The following is a 25,410-nucleotide window of genomic DNA, read 5'->3' as shown; positions in this document are numbered from 1 at the left end:
GCCTTATTTCTGAGTGACACAGCCTATACATTCCAAAAAGGTAAGAGACGAGAGAAAGGCAGGAGAACCAGGAACCCAAGGTCATCGTTAGCTACACAGAAGCCAGGAATCCCCACTACAGAAGTCGTAAAGAGTTTTAACAGAAGCCCGATTCAGTGATGTTGAGCACAGTGAGTGATAGGGACACAGCGATATGGAGCCACACATCCTGGAATGTGTCATACAGCACCCGAGAGAGCCTGACCCAAAAGCCTGATATAAGGGGGGGAACCTCCACAGGCGCTCCACAGCAGCATTCACATATATACACCACACATGTGCACGCGCACACGCAGAATTCAGTACTTAGATTCAAAAGAGGATAATCCCCTTTTTAAATTGTACTATATTTTATAAGCTTAACCTTAAGAACAAGACAATAGCATCTCTTCGTAGATTTTTAAAAAAGATTTCTTTTCTATAAGCTTTTGATTATTTTTTACTTGTGTGTCTTTCGGTATATATGTGCCAGGTTTGTGCAGGTACCCCAGGAGGCCAGAAGAGGGCACTGGAACCCTTGGAGCTGGAGGTACAGGTGGTTGTGAGCCCTTGCTACAAGTATTAGAAACCAAACTCAGGTCCTCTCAAGAAGAACAAGCATTCTTTACTACTGAGCTGTCTCTCTAGTCCTAAGATACATTTTTTAATGTTTAAATATTATATGTATATGTGCTTAGCCTGCATATATGTTGGTATACCACATGCGTAGGTAACAGATGGTTGTAAGCTACCATGTGGGTCCTTTGGAAGAACAGTCAGTACTCTTAACTGCCAATTCATCTCTCCAGCCCTTAAGATACATATTTTTTTTTTAAATCAAAGGTTATCAAGACCAAGAGATATCATGGCAGATTATGACTATACACCAAGTAGGGATATGGGAAAGAAAGTCAGGACACAGGGTAAGAGTGTGACAAAGCAAAAAGCCACTTGAAGTTTCCTTTCATCTTGCTGGAAAGATAGATAGTTCCGTATTAAACTTAGCACTTTGTCCGGTTCCTTTGTTGCTCAGGCAAGATCTCACTGTGTAGCAGCCCAGACTGGCTTAGAACTTGCCCTCGGTGTTCCAGCTTCAGCCTCCCAAGTATTGAGATTACAGGTCCGAGCCACTACATCTGGCTTTTTCTATGTCATTTGTAAGTAATTTTTAAATTTTGTTTATGAAAACATGCCATTATTGTGTATCACAATAAAGATAAAATTGATTCGAATTTTAGCAAAAGTGATGTAATGGTAGCTCCAGTGTTGTTTGTTAGTCTCCAGAGTCACTGCCAGGCCATCCCCTCCTTCCTCAGTGGCACTGTGTGTGCTCTGGGTTTAGTTCCCCTTTTTAGACCTGTCTCAAGGACTCACTACAGCCAGGCCCATAGTGTGACAGTTAAGCTGGATCTGGCCTTGCTTGACCCAGCTGGCCGAAGAGTAGGAGCCTTCCCAGCCTTGGCCCAGAAGAAACACGTGAGCGGAAATCCAGAGGGAGGTTCTCTAAATTGAAGGGACATGGCTGGGTAGGCTGCATCAGAAAGGGAAGTTCCCAGGGACAGAACAGGAAAATGGGCAAAATTCACTGTGGAACCAAGTACCCTGTTTCCTCGCATACTTAGTTATGGTGCGTATATTTCACTACTTCACTGGTGAACTTGAGGCCCCAAAGTGTAGGAATATAGGTGATTACGCTTCTGTTGCTCGGTCATCACTAAGCATAGATGGCAATCAGCACATGTGGCCTTTGGACCACGGTTACCTTTTCTCCCTCTCCTGCAGAGTGTTTTGTTTTAGAGCATCTTTCCCAAGGCTAAACTTACTGCCAGCAGTGTGGAAGTAATTAGATTCCAGCATGAGGGGGAGGCTGTGAGAACAGTGAGTTGGGGGTTAGCCCAACATGTGGAGCCTCCATAGTTGTAGTGTTTTGGGGGGAGTTTCTTTTCTTTTTCCTCTTTTTAATTGGAAATGTATGATTCTAAAATACTGAATTTTAAGAGGAAAAAAATCTTGACCTAGTAATGTTTCTCTTTTCTTCAGCAAAGAGATGGTGTTTCTGAGAAGGCTGGAATTTCTCTGATCTGTTATCTGTTACTGTGCTGGGGCGTGATCACATTTCACATCTCCGGGTTGCTAGGAGACAAGCAACCTGTCTTACAGCTACTGGCATGGCAGGCCTCTTTACCTCTTGAATATCTGTGTTTCTTAGAACTGCCAGGCTTCCTTTCTGAAACCAAGTTGTGTAGAGGAAACATGCTTGTTTTGACAAGACTCCAGAATTTTAAAGCAGGTTAGAAATGTCAGGCTAGGTTGAATACAGAATGGTACCAACTGCTACGGTTAAGTCTGCGTTCTTGAATAATCATCTTATTGTATCTCCTGCTTGGTACTGTCATCTCTTATACAGTACTGGTTGGTTGTAAGGAGGCACAAATTATCTTTTTAGGGCTTCAGATAATGTTAGGACCATTAGTTGAAGAGACCTCTGCTCCTAGGAGCTCTTTGAATAATTTACTATTTGATGTCCTTGGAACATCTGCTTTCCTATAGCTATTTTACATGTATGCTTTCATTCCTGGGGGGGGGGGGATTACCTTAGGTTACAATGCAATTATTTTGGGAATGCCTTAAGGTTTTTGGTTTTGTTTTGAGACAGGGTTTCTCTGTAGCCTTGGCTGTCCTGGATTCTTTGTAGACTCACAAAGATCCACCTGCTTCTCCTTCCCCAAGTGCTGGGATTACAAGCCTGTGCTATCAAGAGTGCCTTAAACTTACGGTTAGATTGTTAGAGCTAAAAAATGTGCTCAAGCCTGAATCATAACGTGTGCCTATAATCCCACTATTTAAGACAAGAGTATTGGGGTTCCAGGCCAGCCAAAGGGAGACAGGAAAACCCTGTCTCAAAAAACCAAGGCCTGGAGATAAAAATCTGGTAAAGTGTTTGTACTAGGTTTTACTAGGAGTAGGGGTGGAGGTGGGGCAAAAAGTGTCTAGATAGAAGATGCTGCTAGGAATATGGCCCAAGTTAAATTTCTGTAGTAATCTAGTTCTGGATAACATAGCAATTGATGCAGGCTCTGCTTCATGTCAGATCCCCAGTCTCTGTTCTGTCTCAGTTTACCATGGACTTCTTGGTAAAGTGTGCGCAGGAGTACGCACCTCAGTTGACTTCCTGTGTAGTAACACTGAAAACCAGACCAGTCCTTATTGCTTACATCAGTAAATTCCCTTTATAGCTTACCTCCAGTCTAGGCCAGCTCATGTATTGAGACATCTCTTGTTTTATGACAATGACTTGGGTGGGCCATCCATAGCAGCCCAGTAGACAGACAGACAGACAGACAGACAGACAGACAGACACACACACACACACACACACAGTGTGAGCTGTTTAAATAACTAGAGGACCTGGAGACTCAGCTCTGCTGTAGAGCACCCAGAACAATGTGGAGACAGGGAAAAGGCAGTGTGCTGACAGGTTAGAAGTTTGTGTTTTCATCACTGTCTCGGTTACGTAATGTTAAAACTCTGCACACAAACTGAATAAAATGGTACGGTTTGGTTTGCCTATTTTCTTTGTCCTACCAGATGCTAAATGTAGTCCCAGCACTTGAGGAGTAGAGGTGGCAAGATCAGGAGGTCACTAGCTACTTGAAAAATTTGAGGCAAGCTTGGACTACACTGGGCCTTTTCTGGGTTTTGTTTTGTTTTGATAAGCCTAATATTTTATATAGTCCAGTCTTGCCTTGTCTACAACTCTTGATGCTCCTGCCTCAGCTTCTCAAGGACTACATGAATATACCATGCCTACTTGGAATATCATTCTTATGTAACTTTTTTCCTTTTGTCTGATTATTTCTATAAAATAGTTCTTCCTGAGAATAGGTTACTTTTAAAAAGAGCTTTCACGTTTCAGGGTGTGGAAAACAAACACAGTACCAGGTAACCTTCCAGGTAGGGTACTCTGGTTTCAGGTTTGCATCTTTCCAGTTGTTTTATGTGTGTGTTTATATCTGACTATTTTATTCAGTTGCAGAATGAAGAGGAGTCTGGGGAGCCTGAGCAGACCGCAGGTGACGCTCCCCCCCCTTACAGCAGCGTCTCTGCAGAGAGTGCAGGTGGGTACTGAGGCAGGGCTCACTGACACCCGCCCAGTAGATTGATAGTTGGTGTTTGTCTTCCCATGAGCTTTCCATAAGTTGTCTTTGACTTGTGTTTTAATTTGTGTTACTGATATCTGACTCTAAAAACCAGATTAACAGCCCCTCCTTTTTTTCCCCCAGCTGGTAAAGAAGTGCTTTTATTAGTGGTGAGGAAATAGACACACACTGGCAGGCACACAGAGAAGATGACCCTCTGCAAAGCAGAAAGAAGTCAGACTCTGGAAGCCAAAGGCCCAAAACCCTGTTTACCATGCTGCCTTCTTAGAGAGCTCAGATTCCTTTCATCTGACTCATAAAGGAGAAACTAAGGAACAGGCTGGGTATGGTGTCAAATGCCTGCAGCCTCAGAGCTGGAGAGGTGTTTAGCAAGTTGGAGATCAGCCTGGACTACATGAGACCTTGTTTCACAAAAATACAAACAAAACACAAGGAAGGAAGAGTCGAGGAACTGAGTGATCACCTGTATTTCATAATTTCTTCATTAGAGAAGCTTCTCCTATGTGGGAAGAAAAAAACGCTAGTAGGACTTGTTTTGTTTTGAGACAGGGTTTCTCTGTGTAGCCTTGGCTGTCCTGGACTCACTGTGTAGATCAGGCTGGCCTCAAACTCAGAGATCTGCCTGCCTGTCTCCCAAGTGCTAGGATTAAAGGTGTACGCCACCTTGACCAGCCAGTAGGACTTTGGATAAGAGTTTCCAATAATCATTTCTTTCTAAATTAAATTTATGTTTTATATGAGAATGCTTTACTTGCATGGAGACCGTATACTTGCTGGAACTAGAGCTACAGATGGTTGTGAACTACCACATGGGTGCTGGAGTCAAATCCAGGTCCTCTGCGAGAAGAACAAGTACTCTTAGTCACTGAACCATTGCCTCAGCTCCAGTTCACCAGTTTTGATAGAACCACTTCCCTAGTCTATAAAACAGGATGTGGCAGAGTGGCAAATGGAACCATGGATCACTGCTGAACCCCACCCTCTACTCATCATAGGGAAACAAAGACATTCATCCTTATAAAGCCCTGACAGCCTTAGCATCATTTTATTATGGCACTTGGCAATCTGTTGACAATTGGTATGAGATTGATTCCATTGGTAGGTGGTTCTGAAACTACCATTTTAATTATGTGGAACATAGGTCAACATTTCACCTCTAGTTTGGCTTTAGTCTCTAAACTCTAATCTTGGTCTGCTTGCATTTCTATTCCCTTATAGTAGTGACGATTCTTTTACTTGTGAGCTCCTAAAATTTACCTTGCTAATAAATTGAGATGTTTGAAGAGCTGTAGATTATCTCAGAATCAGCCTATGACTAGGACGCCAGGAGCTTTGGGATAGCTCAGTGGCAGATGTTTGCCACCTGTGAGGCCCTGGGCCTGTTCCCTGACCCTCAAGGCAAACAGTGCTCAAAGGGGTAGAACACCAAAACTTGGAAAAGAAATCACTTTCATGTCTTTCATGCTGTATGGTCGTCTTGCTCCCAGTGCTGGGATTGCAGGTGTGTGCTACTGTACTCAACCCATGATCATAAATATTGCTCTTCCCTTAAATGTATCCATCTCACTAATAAGAGTTTGGATTCATTGTTTCATTCATAGTTAAAAGTCCTTTATGCTTTACTACCCAGGATCATTCCTTCCTTACTAGTATTTAAATATCTATCCTCTGTACTTGTAAATTTGGAGCAGGGGGTTGGGAGGGGGCTTAGTTTTGTGTTGTTTATTGAGGCAGGGTCTCATAGCCCATGCAAGCAACTCTTTGTAGCTGGGACTTGCCTTAACTCCTGGCCCTCCTGCCTCCAACTTTTAATCAGTTCAGAATCTACTTTATTCATCTATATTCTAGATTCTTTTTAAGAATTTTTCTTTTTACATAGGGGTTATAACCAGAAATAATATCTAGTAGATAAATCCAATCAGATAGTAGAGTCATGTCTTTATCAAGATGGGGAGGGGAGAAACAAAGACAGGGACAGAGTGAGTTTGAAATAGGATCTCATGTGTATCTCTAACTGCAATGCTGGTGGGCAGAGAAAGCTGGAGCTCTTTGGCTAGCCAATCAAACCAGATTCAGTGAGAGACTTTGTTTCAAAAAACAGAGAGTAAGCTGGGCAAGCTGGCACATACCTGCAATCCCAGTACTTAGGGAGGCAGAGCTATGTAGATCTCTGAGTTCGAGGCCACCCTGGTCTACAAAGTGAGTCCAGGAAGCCAAGGCTACACAGAGAAAACCTGTCTCCAAAAACCCAAACCAACCAACCACCAAAGGGTGATAGAAGAAGGTCAACCTCAGGCCCCTGTACGTGTACATACACATGAATTTGCACACTAGCGTGTGCTACACACCCAAGCACCCTCTCATAAAGCCCACAGACAAACTAGGTGGGGGAGAGGTAGAAAGTGATAGAGGAACATGAGCAATGTTGACTTCTAGCCTTCTGATATGCATGTATACTTACACACATACATGTTCACCACAAACATACATGCATATACCACAGACACACAAAAAGTTGGCATCTGTGTAATGCCTTCCAACTTAGAAACATGATCAAACACACACCTTCAATTTATTGAGCTTTTGTTTGTTGTTGATATATTCAGGCACAGCTAATGGCTGTATATCCTTACTGGTTTTGTTTTGTTTTTTCAAATTTACATACACCTGTGTTTGTATGGTTCCAGCAGAGGCCAGGAAGGGTATGGATCTCCTTGCACTGGAGTTACAAGAGGTGGTGAGCTTCTCATGGGGTTCTGGGAACTAAAGTGGGTGCTCTGGAGTGGCAGCAAGCACTGGTAACCGCTGAGTTTTCTCTCCAGCCCATTGTTGTCTAACCCTGAGGGAGAACGCTTTTAATAATTTACCAGTGACTGTAATGTTTTCTTTGGGTGTCTGCTTGCAGTAATGGAGACGGAAATTAGGGCCTTATACATATGAAGTAAATGTTCTGCCGCTGAGGGATTACAGCCCAGATCATACTAGGAGGTTCGTCCGCCCCCTTCCTTCCTTCCTTCCTTCCTTCCTTCCTTCCTTCCTTCCTTCCTTCCTTTCCTTTCCTTTCCTTTCCTTTTCCTTTCTTCCTTCCTTCCTTCCTTCCTTCCTTCCTTCCTTCCCAAGACAAGGTTTCTCTATGTAGCCTTGCCTGTCCTGGACTCACTTTGTAGACCAGACTGGCATTGAACTCACAGAGATCCATCTGCCTCTGTGTCCCCGGGTGCTGGCATTATAGTTGTTCACCACCATGCCTGGTTCTTGTGAAGGCTTTTTAATCCTTTGACAGGAAATTTTGCTGAGTTGCCTAGGCTGGGCTGGAGCTTGTGACCCTATAACATTCATCTCGGACATCTGCCACCATGCTGGCTCATGAAAAGTGTTAGCCTAAGTGTTTTAGATAGCTAAGTTACTAGAGAGGTGGCTCCGTGGTATAGTTGATGCCTGTAATGAGTGTGCAAGGCCCTAGGTTTAATCCCCAGTACCACAGAAATAAATACCTTTTAAATTCATAGTGGTCCAGAACAATTGGAAATAAGAATATAAAATAAGTTTTTAATTTAATTGGTTAGTTAGTTAGTTTGTTTGTTTATTGTACTTACTGTACAGCCTTGGCTGGGTCGAAACTTGCTCTGTAGAACAAGCTGTCCTTAAACTCACAGAGATCTACCTGCCTTTGCCTTGTGAGTGCTAGGACGAATCTGTTTTTTAAAAATCATCCTGAGTGTTAAATTCATTTATGTCTTTTGCTTCAGTTAGATTTTGTTACTTCCTTTTTTTCTGCAGCATATTTTGACTACAAAGATGAATCTGGATTTCCAAAGCCCCCGTCTTATAATGTGGCTACAACACTGCCCAGTTATGACGAGGCTGAGAGAACCAAGGCCGAAGCCGCGATCCCTTTGGTTCCTGGAAGAGTAAGCAGTTATCTTTTTCTGTGTTGCTTTTGGGTTGCTTAGTCAGAATTAAGTTATTTTCTTTATCCATTGTTGAGTGACTAGAATTGTCTTGGGTACAGCTAATTTTAAACACATATATTTTCTTTTGGAATAATAAGCATCTTTTCCTCAAAATAATGACCTACTCATTTTGCTGTATTTCTAAGGATATTGCCACTGCCACCTCCCTTTTAAGCCTCCTGAGTAGAAGGAGGGTACTTAGGAAATATACTGGCTCTGTCTTGATTTGCACACACACTTAATATTTTGGTATTAGCTCATAGCTGTTAGGGATGCCTATGAGAAGAAATACAAATGGCATCATGAATTAACCTCATGAGACCTAGCATCATCTAGATAAACTGTGTGCCTCTAACATTCCAGAGTATGCCATTTGTAAATGCAGGTCCCTTCCAGCCCGCTGGAGATGGGCATTGGATGTGACATAAGCTAGCGGGGATTTAAGATTGATACAGATGGGAGTAGGACTGGAGCTCAGTAGCGTGTTTGCCTAGCATACACCAAACAGGGCTGCACATACCTGTAATCCCACCACTCAAGAAGTGGACGCAGGAGGATTCAGGAAGAAGTTCAAGGTCATCCTCAGCTGCATAGCCAGCCTGGGATATATGGGATACCGGAAGGAAGGAATAAAAAAAAAAGACACTCAACAAGTGGCAGCAGTAGGCATCACCGTCTATTGTGCCTGCTCTTGTGCAGCCTTGGATTTCTAACTCTGATTAAAAGTAGACAAGTAAAAACCCCAAGAGCATCCTTTTATTGGGTCTAACATTGCAGCCCTGAGGAGGCAGCAAGGAGAGCTTGTGCCTTAGCCAATTAGCAAGCATACCCAACAGCCTACTTACATGGCCAGTGAAGAAGTCTTTATACCAGTTACAGCACATCTTTGCTGCAAGGAAAGCTTTCGGTTTACTCCAGTCACGGCGTCTTACCTTTTGTGCCAGCCACAGCAATGCCTCTGTTAGGTCACCAAAAGAAGTGCTCCCTCTCTGGTCTACCCAATTCCCCCCCCCCCCCTTTCAGACAGGGTTTCTCTGTGTAATAGCCCTGGTTGTCCTGGACTTGCTTTGTAATCCTGGCTGACATCGAATTCACAGAGATCCACCTGCCTGCTTCCGCCTCCCCAGTGCTAGGATTAAAGGCTTGTGCCACCACACCCGACTTGGTCTAGCACTTTTAATAGAGTTTAGCTTCTGCCCAGTGTTCAAGTGAGAGGTGGGTCTCCTTCATCCTTTTCTTTCTTTTCTTTTCTTTCTTTTTTTTTTTCTTTTTAAGTTTTTCCTTCATCCTTTTCATGTAAGTGTGTCACTGTACTCTGCAGACCTGTTGGAGTCTGTGTTGGATAGACCATGTAGAAATTATCTCCTATTAATAAAAGAACACTTAAAATTCTTCAGACAGGTGTGCGTGCTTAGGAACTGCTTAAAGGTAGATCTATAGAGCTACTTTTAATATAGGGTGCAATATAGTTTGCAGTGGGTAAGTAAGGAGATTTGTTTGCATCAGTACATGAAGTTTAACATCCAGCTTAGGTGAAAGCTAGATCTGTACTGTACAGGAACTGTGGGCATTAAGAACTGTCTTTTTACTAAATGATCATAAGGAGAAGATTGACCTAGAATTTTGATAGAGGGAAAAGCCCAGAACACGTATCTGTTCCGCTATGGGCAGAGAAGTGCTGTGGACATAATTAGTTTTATGTGAGCAAGGAGTTTGTGAAAGGAGTTTGGAGATGTGACCAGAACTGTTGTTTGTCTCATCCTCGGCACAGTAAGCTGAGACATTTGCAGCTGGTGTGTAGCTCAGGGAGATTCTTCAAAGTTTTGAACAAGAGCATGAAAGGACTGGTGGTATTTGGAAAGCGTGAACCTAGCAACAGTGTATAGGAGGAGGAGTCACAGAGCATAGGGAGGACAGGAAGAAAAACTCAGGATAAAGACAGTGCTCTCAGAAGCTACTTCAAGTTATCTTTGGAGTATATCTTTGAGTAGTTATGCAAAATGAATACTAAAACAGAACTAATTTAAATTTGGCATCACATTATTCTTTTAATATTAAGTCAGAATACTAGAGATTTGCTAATTTTTTAAAAGTATAAAGCAATTGATGTGTCATAAAGTAATCCAACAGTGGAGGAAGTTTGTTAAATCACAAAAGAAAGTGACCACCTGCCAGTGCCCATCTGTCTGACTCCCAGTCTCCAGAGCGAGCATCTATAGCATTTGGAGTGGATCTTCCCATATCTTTCTGCTGTAAAAACAGTTTTATTTGTCCTGAAGACATTTGCTTTCATTTGAAGAGCCCTCGTTGAGCTATGGATAAAGTGTGGGCAGTTTTACTTTGTGGTTATATCCAAGTTACCTTCAAATCTCTCAATACATAGTCTGCATCATTTGAAAAGGTAGACCACATATCTTGGCGTTGGCCAGGATCATGTTCCTTCTAGACTGTAGTAATAATTGTCTTTTCAATAGCCAGGCGTGGTGGCGCATGCCTTTAATCACAGCACTCGGGAGGCAGAGGCAGGTGAATCGCTGTGAGTTCGAGGGCAGCCTGGTCTACAAAGTGAGCCCAGGACAACCAAGGCTACACAGAGAAACCCCGTCTTGAAAAAAAAAATTGTCTTTTCAGATTAGGATGGACAGATTGTGTCGTCCAGTAAGGAGTGAGCTGTCAGATCTATATCCCAATGCAAATAAGTGCTTATGTTGCAGAGCAGTGGACAAAGTGCTGAGCAGTGTGTTCTTCATGGATGAGCAGTCTATCCTTGCCCTTGGGTCAGCCTCAGGTGCACTTAAGTTGTCAAAGTTACCTCGTCAGTCGGCTCCGGATTCCTGATATTATAGGCCTCCAACAGACCCTGGGTAGCCGGTACTCCAGAGTTTAAGTCACATGTGTAGGTAATTTTTTCTTGTTTGAGGTAGGGTCTCATTATGCATCCCTTGGTGGTCTGGAACTTGCTGTGTAGACCAGGCTGTTGTGAAAGTCACAGAGGTCTAATGCCTCTTCCTCCTGAGTGCTGGGGTTAAATATGTGCCACTGTGCCTGGCTGAGAGAATTGGGCCTAGAATTGGAAATATAGCCTAATGGTAGAGTTCCTGCTTGGCATTTGTGAGGTAAGGACCTCAATTCAGTCCACAGCACAAATATAACTAATAATAAGAATAGTAACTTGGGCTATAAATAAGTAATTAGTTTAGAAAGCTCTGGGGATATTAAAATGATTTATTTCTGCTCAAAGATGCTCAACTTTTAATGCTTATAGTTCTAAATTGAGCCAGTAATAAATGTACTCCTGGATACTTGCATTCGCTCCTTGTGTTTTTCCTGATATCATGCCTTTGTCTAGAAATAATTCATTATGACCCTGCCTTATTCTTTCTCTTTCATTTAGGATGAAGATTTTGTGGGTCGGGATGATTTTGATGACGCTGACCAGCTGAGGATAGGAAACGATGGGATTTTTATGTTAACTTTTTTCAGTAAGTATATACCAAGCAGTCACTTTGTACAAGCCCGAGTGCGCTGAGCTCATCAACGGAAAGTATGGGTAGAACAGCTCCCGGTGCTGCCTTTTTCCACAAGCCGAGCCTAGTCTTCCAGGCTCACAGGGCCCATTGCTATCACTCCTTTGAATATTCAGATGGCAGAGTAGGATTGCAACAACTTTGTTCTGTAAATGCTTATTTTTCTGTTAGATCAAAGTCAATCTGAATTCTCCCTTTTTATGTTGTCTTAAGTATTTGTCTTTGTGCACCTCACTTACCAGTGAGCACCTATTTTATTTACTCCATTAAAAGCACAGAAAACACCGTTCAAAAGAAGTGATGCTGTGAGCTGTCAGAAGACAGAGAGCAGGAGGATGAATAACTTGAATCACATTTATGTGGAGGCTCCAGTTTAATATCCAAGATGCTTAGTTTACTTGCTAAGCCTTTAAGTCAGCAAAGATAGGAACAGGTTGTTGGGCACGAAGAGCAGCTTACATGGAGGATAAAGCATATTAGTCTTTCCTTCTTGCTTTTTTTTGGGGGGGGGGTTAGGTTTTTGAGACAGGGTTTCTTCGTGTAGCCTTTGCTGTCCTGGACTTGCTTTGTAGACCAGGTTGGCCAAGAACTCACAGCGATCCGCCTGCCAGTGCCCCCTGAGTGCTGAGGTTAAAGGCGTGCACCACCACGCCCAGCTTCTTTCTTGCTTTTGAAGATCAAAGAAAGGATGCTTGTGGAGAGGCTGACATAGGTGGTCAAGGAGAAAAGCCTCGTAAGCAGAAACTGCTGCAGAAAACACTCCTGTCACTGGCTAATGTATCTTTTCCCTCCACCCTTACAGTGGCGTTCCTCTTCAACTGGATTGGGTTTTTCTTGTCTTTTTGTCTGACCACCTCAGCTGCGGGAAGGTATGGGGCCATCTCAGGATTTGGTCTTTCTCTAATTAAGTGGATCCTTATTGTCAGGGTAAGTTGCACAGCAGAGAACAGATTCTGAAGAGAAGCAGTAATTAGAATGACTTTGAATATTTTTGTTTTCATTGTTTATTATCTCAATATTTAAAGTGATGATTTGGTTTGTCTTTGTTTCCATGATAAAATGAGCTAAAATCAGTTGCACACAGTTCCTGTCTCCATGTTTCATGTTCAGGTCTAGCAGGTGATGTGTCTTACAGGTTGTTCTGATGCTTAAATATGCTAATGGATGTGTACAGTCTGTGGAGTTTGTATGATACAAAGGGTATCTTTTGCTGTTTCAAAAAAGACAGGCATTCATGTTAATTCTCTTGAAATTTTAATGAGTTTGTCTATCCTTCCCTAATTTTTCCTTCTAGGACTGGTTATGCAAAAGTACCTACTACTTCATTAGGAAATTTCTTTTTATAAAACTATAGCAGTGCATGTCTTTGGTGATATGAGAACACCCAGGTGAAACTGCATAAAATAATTTAAATTCTAGAACATCTAGACTCTTCAAAACAAAGCAAAACAAAACAACAACAAAACTAGCTTTAGTTTGTTCAAACTTACACAACTATATAAAAAAAAATGGTTTTAAAGAGTGAGCCAAGCGGGGTACAGTGGCACACAACTGTGATCCTGGCACTCAGGAAGGCAGATGCAGGCAGATCTCTGGGAATTTGAAGCATCCTGGTCTACAAAGTGAGCCCAGGACAGCCAAGGCTACACAGAGAAACCCTGTTTCAGTAAAAAACGACAACAACAACAAAAGAGGGAGCCAAGGTCCAAAAGAAGCTTGGCTGTGGCTCTGGAAATTCGTCAATAAGCCCAGGAAGAGCTTAGCTAGGTCTCTTGGAACTCAGGGCTCTCTGGTCAAACACTCCTTGATGATGTGGCTGATAATCTTGATGGAGCTGCCGTGCATGTTCAGGATCTGATACTTTAAAAGCTTAGATGTTGCCTGGCAGTACTGGCACACACCTTTAATCCCAGCACTCAGGAGGAAGAGGCAGGTGAGTCTCTATGAGTTCAAGGCCAGACTGGTCCACATAATTAGTTCCAGGATAGCCAGGGCTACAAAGAGAAAACCCTGTCTTGAAAATCAAAAATAAAAAGCAAATATGTTCAACCAGATTTACCAGTGGGTTTAATATCAATACTTTCGGTTTTTTGAGACAGAGTTTCTCTGTGTAGCCTTGGCTGTGTTGAACTTGCTTTGTAGACCAGGCTGGCATCGAACTCATAGAGATCTACCTGCCTTTGCCTTCTGAGTGTTGGGATTACAGTGTGTGCCACCATGCCCAGTTTTTTTTTTTCCCTTTAAGATTTATTAGCCATTCATAGTGGCGCACACCTTTACTCCCAGCACTTGGGAGGCAGAGGCAGGCGGATCTCTGAGTTTGAGGCCAGCCTGGTCTACAGACAAGTCCAGGACAGCCAAGGCAGTTACACAGAGAAACCCTGTCTCAAAAAATAAAAATAAAAAATAAAAAATAAAAGAAAAAAAGAAAAGATCTATGAGTGCTGTATCTGCATGTATACCTGCATGCCAGATAGGGTATCAGATCACATTATAGATGGTGGTGAGCCACCATGTGGTTGCTAGGAGTTAAACTCCGTATCTCTGGGAGACCAGGAGGTACTCTTAACCACTGAGCCATCTCTCCCACCCATCAATACATTTTATATTTATTAAATTTTTTCAATTTTTTACATATATATTTATATTATTATACACCATCAATACTTTTTTAAAGTATACTTTGCTGCCACAAATGGGGGGCCCACACCTTTAATCCCAGCAGAAATGGGTAGATCCCTATGAGCTCAAAGCCAGCTTAGTTACATAGTGAGTTCCAGATATGCAGGAGCTATTCAGATACTCAGAAAGATCCTGTCTACAAACAGAAAGCAAACAAAATAATTATCCTTTGTCTTTAGATGGCTTTGTTGCTTTTGTTATCCTGGCAGACAAAACCAGATTATTATGAATTGGCATGCTATGGCTAGGGAGATGGTTCAATGCACATAAGCACTTGCTCTCAAACATGAGGACTCCAGCTTGAGTCACCCACATAAAGAAGTAGGCATAACTACATATCTGTTACCCCCACAGCATTGGAGGAGAGTGGAGGTAGGCAGATCCCAGAGTTCACGACCAGCCAGTCTAGTCAAAAAGGCAAGCTTCTGATTTAGTGAGACCTTGTTGTGAGGAGATGAGGTGAAGAGTGGTAGAGGAAGACACCTGGTAGCCTGCTCTGGCTTCTGTGTGTGTCAAAGCATCAGGCATGCACATCACATATAAACAGTACAGCTGTATATAATAGGATGTTAATTGGCTATTGCAGTTTTTCAAAGCAATTCTAAAGAACTCATTGGCTCTTTTTAAGAATACAAAATTCTTTGAATATTAGATAACTGTGGGTTTTTTTCCCTAAACACTGGAAAAAAACAAAGAAACAGTCAAAACTCATGGACTTTTAAGACCCAAGTCCAAGAGAAGGTGTCATTTCTTTTTAAAATTTGAAATGTTACTTTAGTAAGAAATAAAATATGCTAGGCGTGGTGGCACATGCCTTTAATCCCAGCACTTGGGAGCCAGAGGCGGATCACTGAGAGTTCAAGGACAGCCTCGTCTTCAAAACAAGTCTAGGACAGCCAAGGCTACACAGAGACCCTGTTGGGCCAGGGGAAGGGGGGAGCGAGAGAAAGAAAAACAAAGAAAATATTGGGAGCTAGGGAAATGAGTGATGTGAAAGTCCTTGCCACAGAATCATGGTGGCCTGAGTTTGGATTTTTTTTTTTTTTTAAAGTTTTTCAAAACAGGGTTTTTCTACATAGCCCTGTCTGTCTCTGCCTCCCAAATGCTGGGGTTACAGGTGTGTGCCACCCATGCCTGCTATGATTTTAGATTCTTAAAAGCTATATAAAAGCCAGATGCAGTAGTATGTGCTTTGTAATACCAGTGCTCCTGTGGGGAAAGGAGAGGCAAAGAGAAGCAGCTCTGGAAGGGAAGCAGGCCAGCTAGCGTCTGTGTGTCGCATGCAGAGACCCTGTTTTTAACAAGGTGGAAGGCTAGGACCAACACACACACACACATGGGCGCACATGCGTGCGAAAGAAAGGAGAGAAAAGAAAATAAACATGCGTTGGCGCCTCCTGTATTTCTGTTTTTCAGCTTCAGTTACCTCTGGTTAAAGTTGTTGAAGGGTTTTTTTTTGTTTCATTGTTTTGATTTGAGACTGCGTCTTACTATTAGGCCCCGACTGTACTGAGACTTTCTGTATAGACTAGGCTGGCTTTGAACTCAAAGAGATCCACCTTCCTTTACCTCCCTAGTGTGAGGATCAAAGGCATGAACTGCCATTCCTGGCCCCGATTGGTGAGTTTTAAATGACATCCCTTACAGAGCAGTAATAATTTCTCACATCATCCTGTTCAAAACTTGCCTTGCTCAGGAGCTATCCTGGTTATCAGATCATCTTGGTATCATGGTACTTGTGGTTCATAATCCCAAATTGCAAAAGTAGGAATGCTGGCAGTTTGGATTTGCCAAGAGAGAAGCCACACACTTCTCCAGCAGCAAGATTTTTTTTTAAAGAACCATGTTTGTCTGCCGGGCACAGTGGCACACACCTGTAATCCCAGCACTTGGGGAGACAGAGGCAGGTGGATCTCTGTGAGTTGGAGACCAGCCTGGTTTACATAGTAGTCCAGGACAGTCAAGGCTACACAGAGAAACCCTGTCTTGGGAGAAAGAAAAAAAAAAAGTTTGTATATTATTAGTTATTTTAGTGGTAATTATCATACTCAATTCGTAAATCAAACTATCAAAGGTCCATATGTACAGAAAGACTATATATACATATCCATAGATTTTAGAACTGTCTGTCATTTCAAGGATTCATGAAGATCTTGGAAGCTGTCTTCCGTGGACAAAGGAAATGCAACATTTTAAATCTCAGGCTTTGGATATGAGGGCCTTCAAAGACAAATAAAATTAGTTACAGATCTATTAAACACTAAATTTTTAACAAAATGGCCAAAAAAAGTAGACTATTAGATAGAAAGAGTGAACTTACATTATTAGGTATCCTTGGAATATAACGAAAACCAAGCTCAGAATGACTTAGCAGGTCAGAAACACCTGAAGAAAGTTTTATTCCCCACCAAAGCAAATCCTTCCACAGAGGTTCATAGATGAGCATTGCAGCATCCACAGGGAGAGCTGAGATCTCCGCCTGCTGTACAGTTCTTGCTCTCTTCAGGTTTAAAAGCTGGTGGTTTAGATACCACATGGAAACGCAGCAGTGTTTCACAGAGGACTGTGAATTGCACATGCATTTAATATATTCACCCTGCAGAATGGTACAGCCTAGTGTCTCTGATCTGGACTGAGAGCTGTGGCTGGCTACCACCACTCGGCATCCTCAGAGACTGTTTCACCCTTGCCTATTTGGGCAAAGACTCAAATGCAAAAGATGGTTTTTACTGAATGCTCACATTCTATCATGAAGTCAATGGCTTTTTCTTTTCTCTCTCTCTCTCTCTCTCTCTCTCTCTCTCTCTCTCTCTCTCTCTCTCTCTCTCTCTCTGGTCTTTTGAGACAGGGTTTCTCTGTATAATAGCCTTGGCTTTTCTGAAACTCACTTAGTAGAACAGGCTGACCTCGAGAGATCCACCTTCCTCTGACTACTGAGTGCAGGGGTTAAAGGTGTGCACCACCACACCTGACTAAGTTAATCATTTTTCTTGGTGGCCATCTGTATTCTTTTTCTCTTTTAAGAAGCCTTTGGTTCTTACCTCCAAAAGAATGCACTGTGCCAGTTCTGGCAGAGGTACAGGCTTACTACGAAGTACATGATACACAGTACAGAAGTCAAGGCCAGGAACAGACTGGGCCTCACTGCCATGGAGACAGTACTGGTACTGGATGCACACAATAGAACTAGAAACCCGTTTAGATGGGAAATAGTTTGTGGAGAATTGTCAGGTAACAGGCATGGACTACCATCCCAGGGATTTTCCTAACAAAACTAAGACCCGAGTATGGTGGCACAAGCCTGTTACCCCAGCACTTGGGAGGATGAAGCAGAACGAGCAAGACTAATCCACCTGAACTACATACCAACCCCACCCCTCCATGCCTCCACTCCCCACCCTCCAACCCCACCCCTCCATGCCCCCCACTCCCCACCCTCCAACCCCACCCCTCCATGCTTCCACTCCCCACCCTCCAACCCCACCCCTCCATGCCCCCCACTCCTCACCCTCCAACCCCACCCCTCCATGCCCCCCACTCCCCACCCTCCAACCCCACCCCTCCATGCCCCCCACTCCCCACCCTCCAACCCCACCCCTCCATGCTCCCCACTCCTCACCCTCCAACCCCACCCCTCCATGCTCCCCACTCCTCACCCTCCAACCCCACCCCTCCATGCCCCCCACTCCTCACCCTCCAACCCCACCCCTCCATGCTCCCCACTCCTCACCCTCCAACCCCACCCCTCCATGCTCCCCACTCCTCACCCTCCAACCCCATCCCTCCATGCCCCCCACTCCCCACCCTCCAACCCCACCCCTCCATGCTCCCCACTCCTCACCCTCCAACCCCACCCCTCCATGCCCCCCACTCCCCACCCTCCAACCCCATCCCTCCATGCCCCCCACTCCTCACCCTCCAACCCCACCCCTCCATGCCCCCCACTCCTCACCCTCCAACCCCACCCCTCCATGCCCCCCACTCCTCACCCTCCAACCCCACCCCTCCATGCTCCCCACTCCTCACCCTCCAACCCCACCCCTCCATGCCCCCCACTCCCCACCCTCCAACCCCATCCCTCCATGCTCCCCACTCCTCACCCTCCAACCCCACCCCTCCATGCCCCCCACTCCTCACCCTCCAACCCCACCCCTCCATGCCCCCCACTCCCCACCCTCCAACCCCACCCCTCCATGCCCCCCACTCCCCACCCTCCAACCCCATCCCTCCATGCCCCCCACTCCTCACCCTCCAACCCCACCCCTCCATGCCCCCCACTCCCCACCCTCCAACCCCACCCCTCCATGCCCCCCACTCCCCACCCTCCAACCCCACCCCTCCATGCCCCCCACTCCCCACCCTCCAACCCCACCCCTCCATGCCCCCCACTCCCCACCCTCCAACCCCACCCCTCCATGCTCCCCACTCCCCACCCTCCTTCCCTGATCTAAACACAAACAAAACCTATTCTTTTGTGTTCTTGAAAAATCAGGAGTCCATAATAGAGTAGAGAACTTTAGGGAGTTTTTTCCATTTTGAAGAAGTCAGTTTGCATTTGTTGAAACAATTTCAAATTAGAAATAAGTAAATCTTATTTTATACAAATTATTGTAGTGCTAGAGATGGTTCAGTGGTTACTGGTTGCTTTCATAGAGGACCTGGTTTTGATTCCCAGCACCCACATGGTGGCTCATAGCTCTAATTCCAGGGGAAGCTGATGCTCTCTTTCAAATTCCTCAGACGCCAAGCATTCATGTGGTGGACATACAATAATTTAGTACCCCTAAGCTAATACATGAAAGTGTAGCCGGGCCTGGTGGTGCACACCTTAATCCCAGCACTTGGGAGTCAGACAAGAGGATCTCTGTGAGTTCAAAGCCAGCCTGGTCTACAAAGTGGGTCCAGGACAGTCAAGGTTACACAGAGAAGCCCTGTCTCAAGAAAACAAAAACAAAAAACAAAACAAAAAAAAAGAAAGAAAAGAAAAGAAACACATTGTTATGTTAGGCTGAAATAAAGTCCTTGCCTTTTTTTTCTTCCTTCAGTTTTCCACCTATTTCCCTGGATACTTTGATGGCCAGTACTGGCTCTGGTGGGTGTTCTTGGTTTTAGGTAAGTACTTGTAACATGAGAAAATAAAATAAAAATTATCTTAAACTTTTTTTAAAATGTCTTAAATTTAAGACAGCTAAAATTACTTTAATAAAGCCTGGTCTTACTGCATAGTATTAACCATCAATTTAAAATGCAATTTTCACCCAGGCAGTGGTGGTGCACGCCTTTGGGAGGTAGAGGCAGGCGGAGCACTGTGAGTTCGAGGCCAGCCTAGTCTACAAAGCGAGTCCAGGACCAGTCAAGCTACACAGAAACCCTGTCTCAAAAAATAAAAAATAAAATAAAATGCTATTTTCAGCTGTTTCTTCCTTAAAGGTTTGGTAGTTTCCAGCTGTAGAGTAGCATGCATATTAATACAGTCTGTGAAGTGCTTGTCCTCCTCCATTTACTTCTGATCAGTGGGCATACTGATGATTCTCCAGTGTGGATTTTTTTTCTACTCATGAGTTAGTGCCACAGAGGGCTTGCAAACTCAATCACAAATTGACTATAAATGTACTGTAACCTGTTGGATTAATTATGTATATGAGCCATCTTTGTTTATATTTGTCAGTAGACCACAGAAAACTTATATATAGCTCTAATATACATAACTTTTGAAATTATGGGGTTTCCAGAATTCTGTAGTTCATCATTGATAAGAAAACATTATAGTGAAAGGAAGGTTTAAAACTACACCCAGTGGTTTAAGAGCACTACTGCTCTTCCAGACATCCTGAGTTCAATTCCTAGCACCCACGTGGCAGCTCACAGCTGTCTATAACTCCAAGATCTAACACCTTCACACAGCCATACACGCAGACAGAACACCAAGGCACATGAAATAAAAAAAATAAATTATTTAAAAAAAAACAAAAACCCTACACCCAGGCCAGGTGGTGGTGGCACACACCTTTAATCCTAGTGCTTAGAGAGGCCTTGGCAGGTGAATCTCTGAATTTGAGGCCATCCTGGTCTATAGAGGGAGTCAAGGCTACACAAAAAAAACTCTGTCTCAAACAATCAAAACAATAAAAAGCCCAAAACCCCAACAAAAACCATATATACACACACATACGTGTGCATGCACACATTAAGATAATCTGGCTATTAATCTCCAGATTTTAATTTTTTACTTTTCTTGTTAATTTTAAATTATTTTCTTTCTAATCATTAAAGTAGCCATTAGTACTGGGGTGAATTGTTTTCCTGTGGCTTTGTTTTTTATAAGGAAATGCATGTGATACAGTAACAGAGGCCATACTCATCATTGCTGTCATATCTACAAAGCAATAGAGAGCCACCCAGGAGCTCTTAAAGATGATGGGGCTGGAGAGATGGTTCAGTGGTTAAGAGTCACAGTGGTTTTGCAAAGCAGGTGCAGGGGACCCGAAGTTGATTCTCAGCACCCATGTCTGACTGAGAGTACCTGTACTCACCTGCACATAACCCCAACACAGACATATATATAATTAAAAGCAAAGGTCTAAAAAGAAAGATGAGAGCTGAGCACAGCAGCTCATGCCTGTAATCCCGGCATGTGGGAAGGCAGAGGCAGGCGGTCTCTTTGGTCTAAAGAGAGTCCAGGCCAGCCAAGGTTACACAAGAAACTCTGTCTCCAAAACAAAGCACAAAGGTGATTGGCATTGGACATCTATGACACCATCACTTTCTCCTACTGAAGCTTTAGTACTCGTGATACGACTCTTGGTTATTGCCAAAAACTTTTCCTTCCTGGTTTAGACTTCTCTTTTTTTTTTTTTTTTTTTTTTTTTTTTTTTTTTTTTTGATTTTTGGGGGGTTTTGTTGGTTTGTTTTTGAGACAGGATTTCTCTGTGTAGCTGTAGCTATTCTGGAATTCACTCTGTAGACCAGCTAGCCTCAAATTCAGGATCTGTCTGCCTCTACCTCCCAAATGCTAGGATTAAAGGCTTGTGAAACTACGCCTGGTTTTTTTTTTTTTTCCAAGCAAAGTCCCAATGTAGGCCAGGCTGGCCCTAACCTTGCTATGTAGCTGAGGATGACCTAGAACTGTGTTTCTGCCTGGACCGTTCACCCAGATGGACTCTGAGAGAAAAGCTGGGTTGGATGTTGAGCTCAGTGGCCTAGGACACTGGCCTAGCATGCTTAGTCCCTGGCTTTAATCCCTAGCACTGTTCGCAAAATGATGAGAGTAAAACTGGTTAGCTACTGGCTGAAAGGCAGCCCAAATTCCAGATGGATCAAAAAAGAAATAGTAGGCATTTTTGATGGCTTGTTTGCAATGTAAATTAAATACATTTAATGGATTGCTTTCTATATCAGTGTTTCCTGGAAGACAGATTGATATTTTATTATTGACCTTTCTTGTTGTGTTCTATTTCATTATAAGCAAAGGGAGAGGGTGGTGTGTGTGTGTGTACACACCCTCTATTTAAAGTGTTTTCACTCTCTCTTTGGGAACATTGTAGGGATCTGTGCATCGTATACCCAAGCTGATGGCTCAGAAGCTATAGCTGACCAACACTAGTAGTTTGTTTGCCCCACTTGTTGTTGTTATTTTGGTTTTTCTTTTTCTTTTCTTTTTTTTTTAAAGATTTATTTATTTATTATTAGGTATACAGTGCTCTGCCTGCGTGCACTCCAGCAGGCCAGAAGAGGGCATCAGATCACATTATAGATAGTTCTGTGCCACCATGTGGATGCTGGGAATTGAACTCAAGACCTCTGGAAGAGCAGTCAGTGCTTGTAGCCTCTGAGCCATCTCTCCAGCCCTATTTCGATTTTTCAGAACAGGGTTTCTCTGTGAGTCCTGTCTGTCCCGGAATTCACTCTGTGGCCCATCCTGGCCCCAAACCCAGATGTCCTCCTGCCTCTGTCTCTTCAGTGCTGGGATTAAAGGAGTGCACCACCACTGCCTAGTATATCCTAGTTATTTTTAAAGTTGTTTTTAATTAGTTGGCAACATTTAAAATCAAGATACTTTATATAAATATCTTAAAATTGTAAACTTTTCTCACCACTTGAAATATATAGCAGATCCATTCCCACACGGTGCTGCTGGTCCCTCATCCAGTGACGGCACTTCCTTCCATTTCAGAAGAACCAGCATGTGGGGTTAGCCTGTGCTTCTGTGCAAGTCAGTAAATACATTAAAACCGAGCGCATTGTATGCAGTTAACTTTATAACATTGTATTGTATCTCAATAATGGTATGAAAATCCTGTTTAAGAGTGTCTCTGAAAGGAGGGGTAAGAGTGAGTTTTTATTTGAAAGGCACATCATCACCTCAGGGGTGAATGTGTGAGTCTGGTGCTGCCAAACCACCATTAAGAATAGAAAACTGAGTTGGGCGTGGCGATGCACACCTTTGATCCCAGCACTCAGGAGGCAGAGGCAGGCAGATCCCTGTGAGTTCAAGGCCAGTCTGGTCTACAAAGGGAGTCCAGGACAGCCAAGACTACACAAAGAAACCTTGTCTCGAAAAACAAAAAACAAAACAAACAAACAAACAAAGAGAATAGAAAACTGGGGTTGGGTGTTGGTGGTGGACACATTTAAATCCCAGCACTGGGGAGGCAGATGCAGGTGGATCTCTGTGTGTTCCAGGACAGCCTGGTCTACAGAGCAAGTTCCAGGACAGCTAGGACTACAAAGAGAAACCCTGTCTTGGAAACCACCACCCGCCACCCAAAAAAGTACAAAACTGGAGTTTTACATAAGTGTGTGCTGACATCTAGTGGACAAGGTTGCATACTGTTGGCAGAAAATTAAATAACAGAAAAGATTAGAATTAAACTTGAAGAGCAAAGTTTTGGTGGTGTGTGCCTATAATCCCAGAAAACTCCAGAGAAGGAGGCAAGAAAATTAGTTCGAGGCTGGCCTCGTTCACACAGCAGGTTGTGTGCTAAGACCATATTTCAGAAAACAAACAACAAAACCCATTTGTAATATCTTCTTTTGGAGTTAATTGTGTGGGTGTTATTTGGGAACTCAGCAGGGAGATGCTATAGGCTTCCTAGTGAGTGAGGCCTCCAGATGTAAATGTTTGGTCCCGTTTTACATTCCATTTCCTTTTGAGACCAATTAGATCCTGTGCAAAAAAGGCATTTACCCTTGAGAGTATGCCTTCCTGTTGAGATGTGGATAATTTGATAGAAAAATCCTTTGAAGATGTTGGGGGAAATTGCCAATGTTAATAGGCTTCAGCAGTAAAATGACATGTTCCTGTTACAAGGGGGAAATTCTGGGATAGAGACTTAATAAATTAGAAGTTCATTCTTGACTTTTCTTTCTTTTTTTAATTAGGCTTTCTCCTGTTTCTCAGAGGATTTATCAATTATGCAAAAGTTCGGAAGATGCCAGAAACTTTCTCAAATCTCCCCAGGACCAGAGTTCTCTTTATTTATTAAAGGTATTGAAGGAGGGGAAGGGAGGTATGTTCTATTCTTATTGTGATCATGTGATACATTGCCAATTTCCAATGAGTTTAAAGTGAGACTCTGTGATACATAAATTGTTAGGAGAGCATTTTAAAAAGTTCTTATCTTTTCCTATTTTTATTGGAGGGGTGGTGTTTGCAGGAAACTGTTGATGAGGGAAAAGGGGAAGAAGAGAATACTTTGGCAACGTACAGGCAAATGTCTCAGTAATGGGAGGTGTAGGTAGGGCACTGGTGGCCTGGTTGAGCTCAGCAGGTACATTAGGAACAGGTCCTCTTGCTTGGGTTTATACCCAGATTTTATCACTGGACTGGTAAGGAAGCTCAGATCCAAAGGAAGGAGTGAGACCTTTCCTTTCCTTGGAACAAAACTAAGCCCTCAACTCTTCGATTAACACAATTTTCCCCAATGGCTGACTCCCATCTCTCACAAGCAGCTATCTGACGGGTGAGATCCCTTGAGTATAGCAGAGAGCTCTGACAGAACAGGCTATGCTTTTGTGGACTTGATTCCTTGCCCCTTGGGCTTCAGAACTTGTGTATTTGATAGAATAAAACCTTGAGCACCACTTAAAAGCCAGTCCAGTTGAAGGCCCAGAGAAGGCATTGTGATAGCTGTGTGCAGCGGTTGTCACAGACCTTAAATGATAGTAGGAGTGAGCTTGTGGAAGCTGGCTGTGGGAGGCGCCGTGGAGAGCAGATAGCCGGCGACTCAGCTCAGACTCAGGGTGGCCCTGGGCCCTCCTTGTAAACAGAACCACCCTGTAGGAATGTGATGGTAGCTGTGAATGTCCCAGTGGACTCAAGTCCCCTCTCTGTCTGTTGTCTTCATTTCTCACTTAGAAGGATGTTTGACAAGCTTGGGGTTATAACTCAGTGTACAAGGCTTGATCCCCACTTGGAAAGAGAAGGGTGGAGAGGGGAGAAGCAGGGAAGGTGTGGGTATGCTAGGGGATTGCATGCTTTCTTCATCTTCTAATAAACAAGTAGTAGCCAGGACAGGGCTGGCTAACAGTCTTCTGTCCTGTGTTAGGGATTTCAATGAGAATTGTGTTATTCTATAGCTTTGATTTTTCTAAAAACTTGGAGGTATTTCTGAGTGGTCTATGTTGAAAGTCATGAATCAGCCAGGCTGTGATTTGCAGCACCAATTTTTAGGACAGTGCTGTGGGAGCTGGTCAAGCAATTATTTGAGAGGGGTTTCTGTGGTGTGCTTCAGTGGTTCTCAGAAACTGCACACAAGCAGTTGAGCAGCTCTGTGCTAGTTGGTGTGAAATCACTCAGATGTGCTCCGGGCGTCCAGAGCACCAGGTGAAGGCGCTGGGTTTGAAAGCCGTATTTACAGTTCTAATTGTTTCTTTACCAATTAACTCTTGAGAATCCCTTGGAGGAAAACAGGTTCTGAGTGACTTTTGCTTATTGAAAAGACTAGAACCTCTCTACATAGATCCACATGTAGAATGCTTGCTTTCTTTAAAAGTCAACAGATATTTTGGTTAAAGGATAAAATAAAACCTCTTGTGTGAAGTATTGTGGTGTTAATTCATTGAGTCTGA

The 25,410-nt window shown here is 43.4% G+C and overlaps 1 protein-coding gene across 2 annotated transcripts in view; it reads left to right on the top strand.

Moving 5' to 3' along the window:
- Positions 1-25,410, top strand: part of NDFIP1 (Nedd4 family interacting protein 1) — a 48,588-nt gene that overhangs the window by 18,010 nt on the left and 5,168 nt on the right. Inside the window, exons 2-7 of one of the 2 annotated variants that reach the window (XM_084780350.1) lie at positions 4,049-4,136; positions 7,959-8,089; positions 11,526-11,613; positions 12,461-12,585; positions 19,386-19,452; positions 23,722-23,849. In XM_084780350.1, the coding sequence (XP_084636476.1) occupies positions 4,049-4,136; positions 7,959-8,089; positions 11,526-11,613; positions 12,461-12,585; positions 19,386-19,452; positions 23,722-23,825 (603 nt within the window). In that variant the 3' untranslated portion in view covers positions 23,826-23,849. The remainder of the gene's footprint in view (positions 1-4,048; positions 4,137-7,958; positions 8,090-11,525; positions 11,614-12,460; positions 12,586-19,385; positions 19,453-23,721; positions 23,850-25,410) is intronic. The other variant, XM_084780349.1, reaches the window with a different exon arrangement.

Source organism: Acomys minous (assembly GCF_964271855.1).
Source record: "Acomys minous genome assembly, chromosome: 4".
NCBI classification, from domain to species: Eukaryota; Metazoa; Chordata; class Mammalia; order Rodentia; family Muridae; genus Acomys; species Acomys minous.
This window is presented reverse-complemented; position numbering and strand designations above follow the sequence as displayed.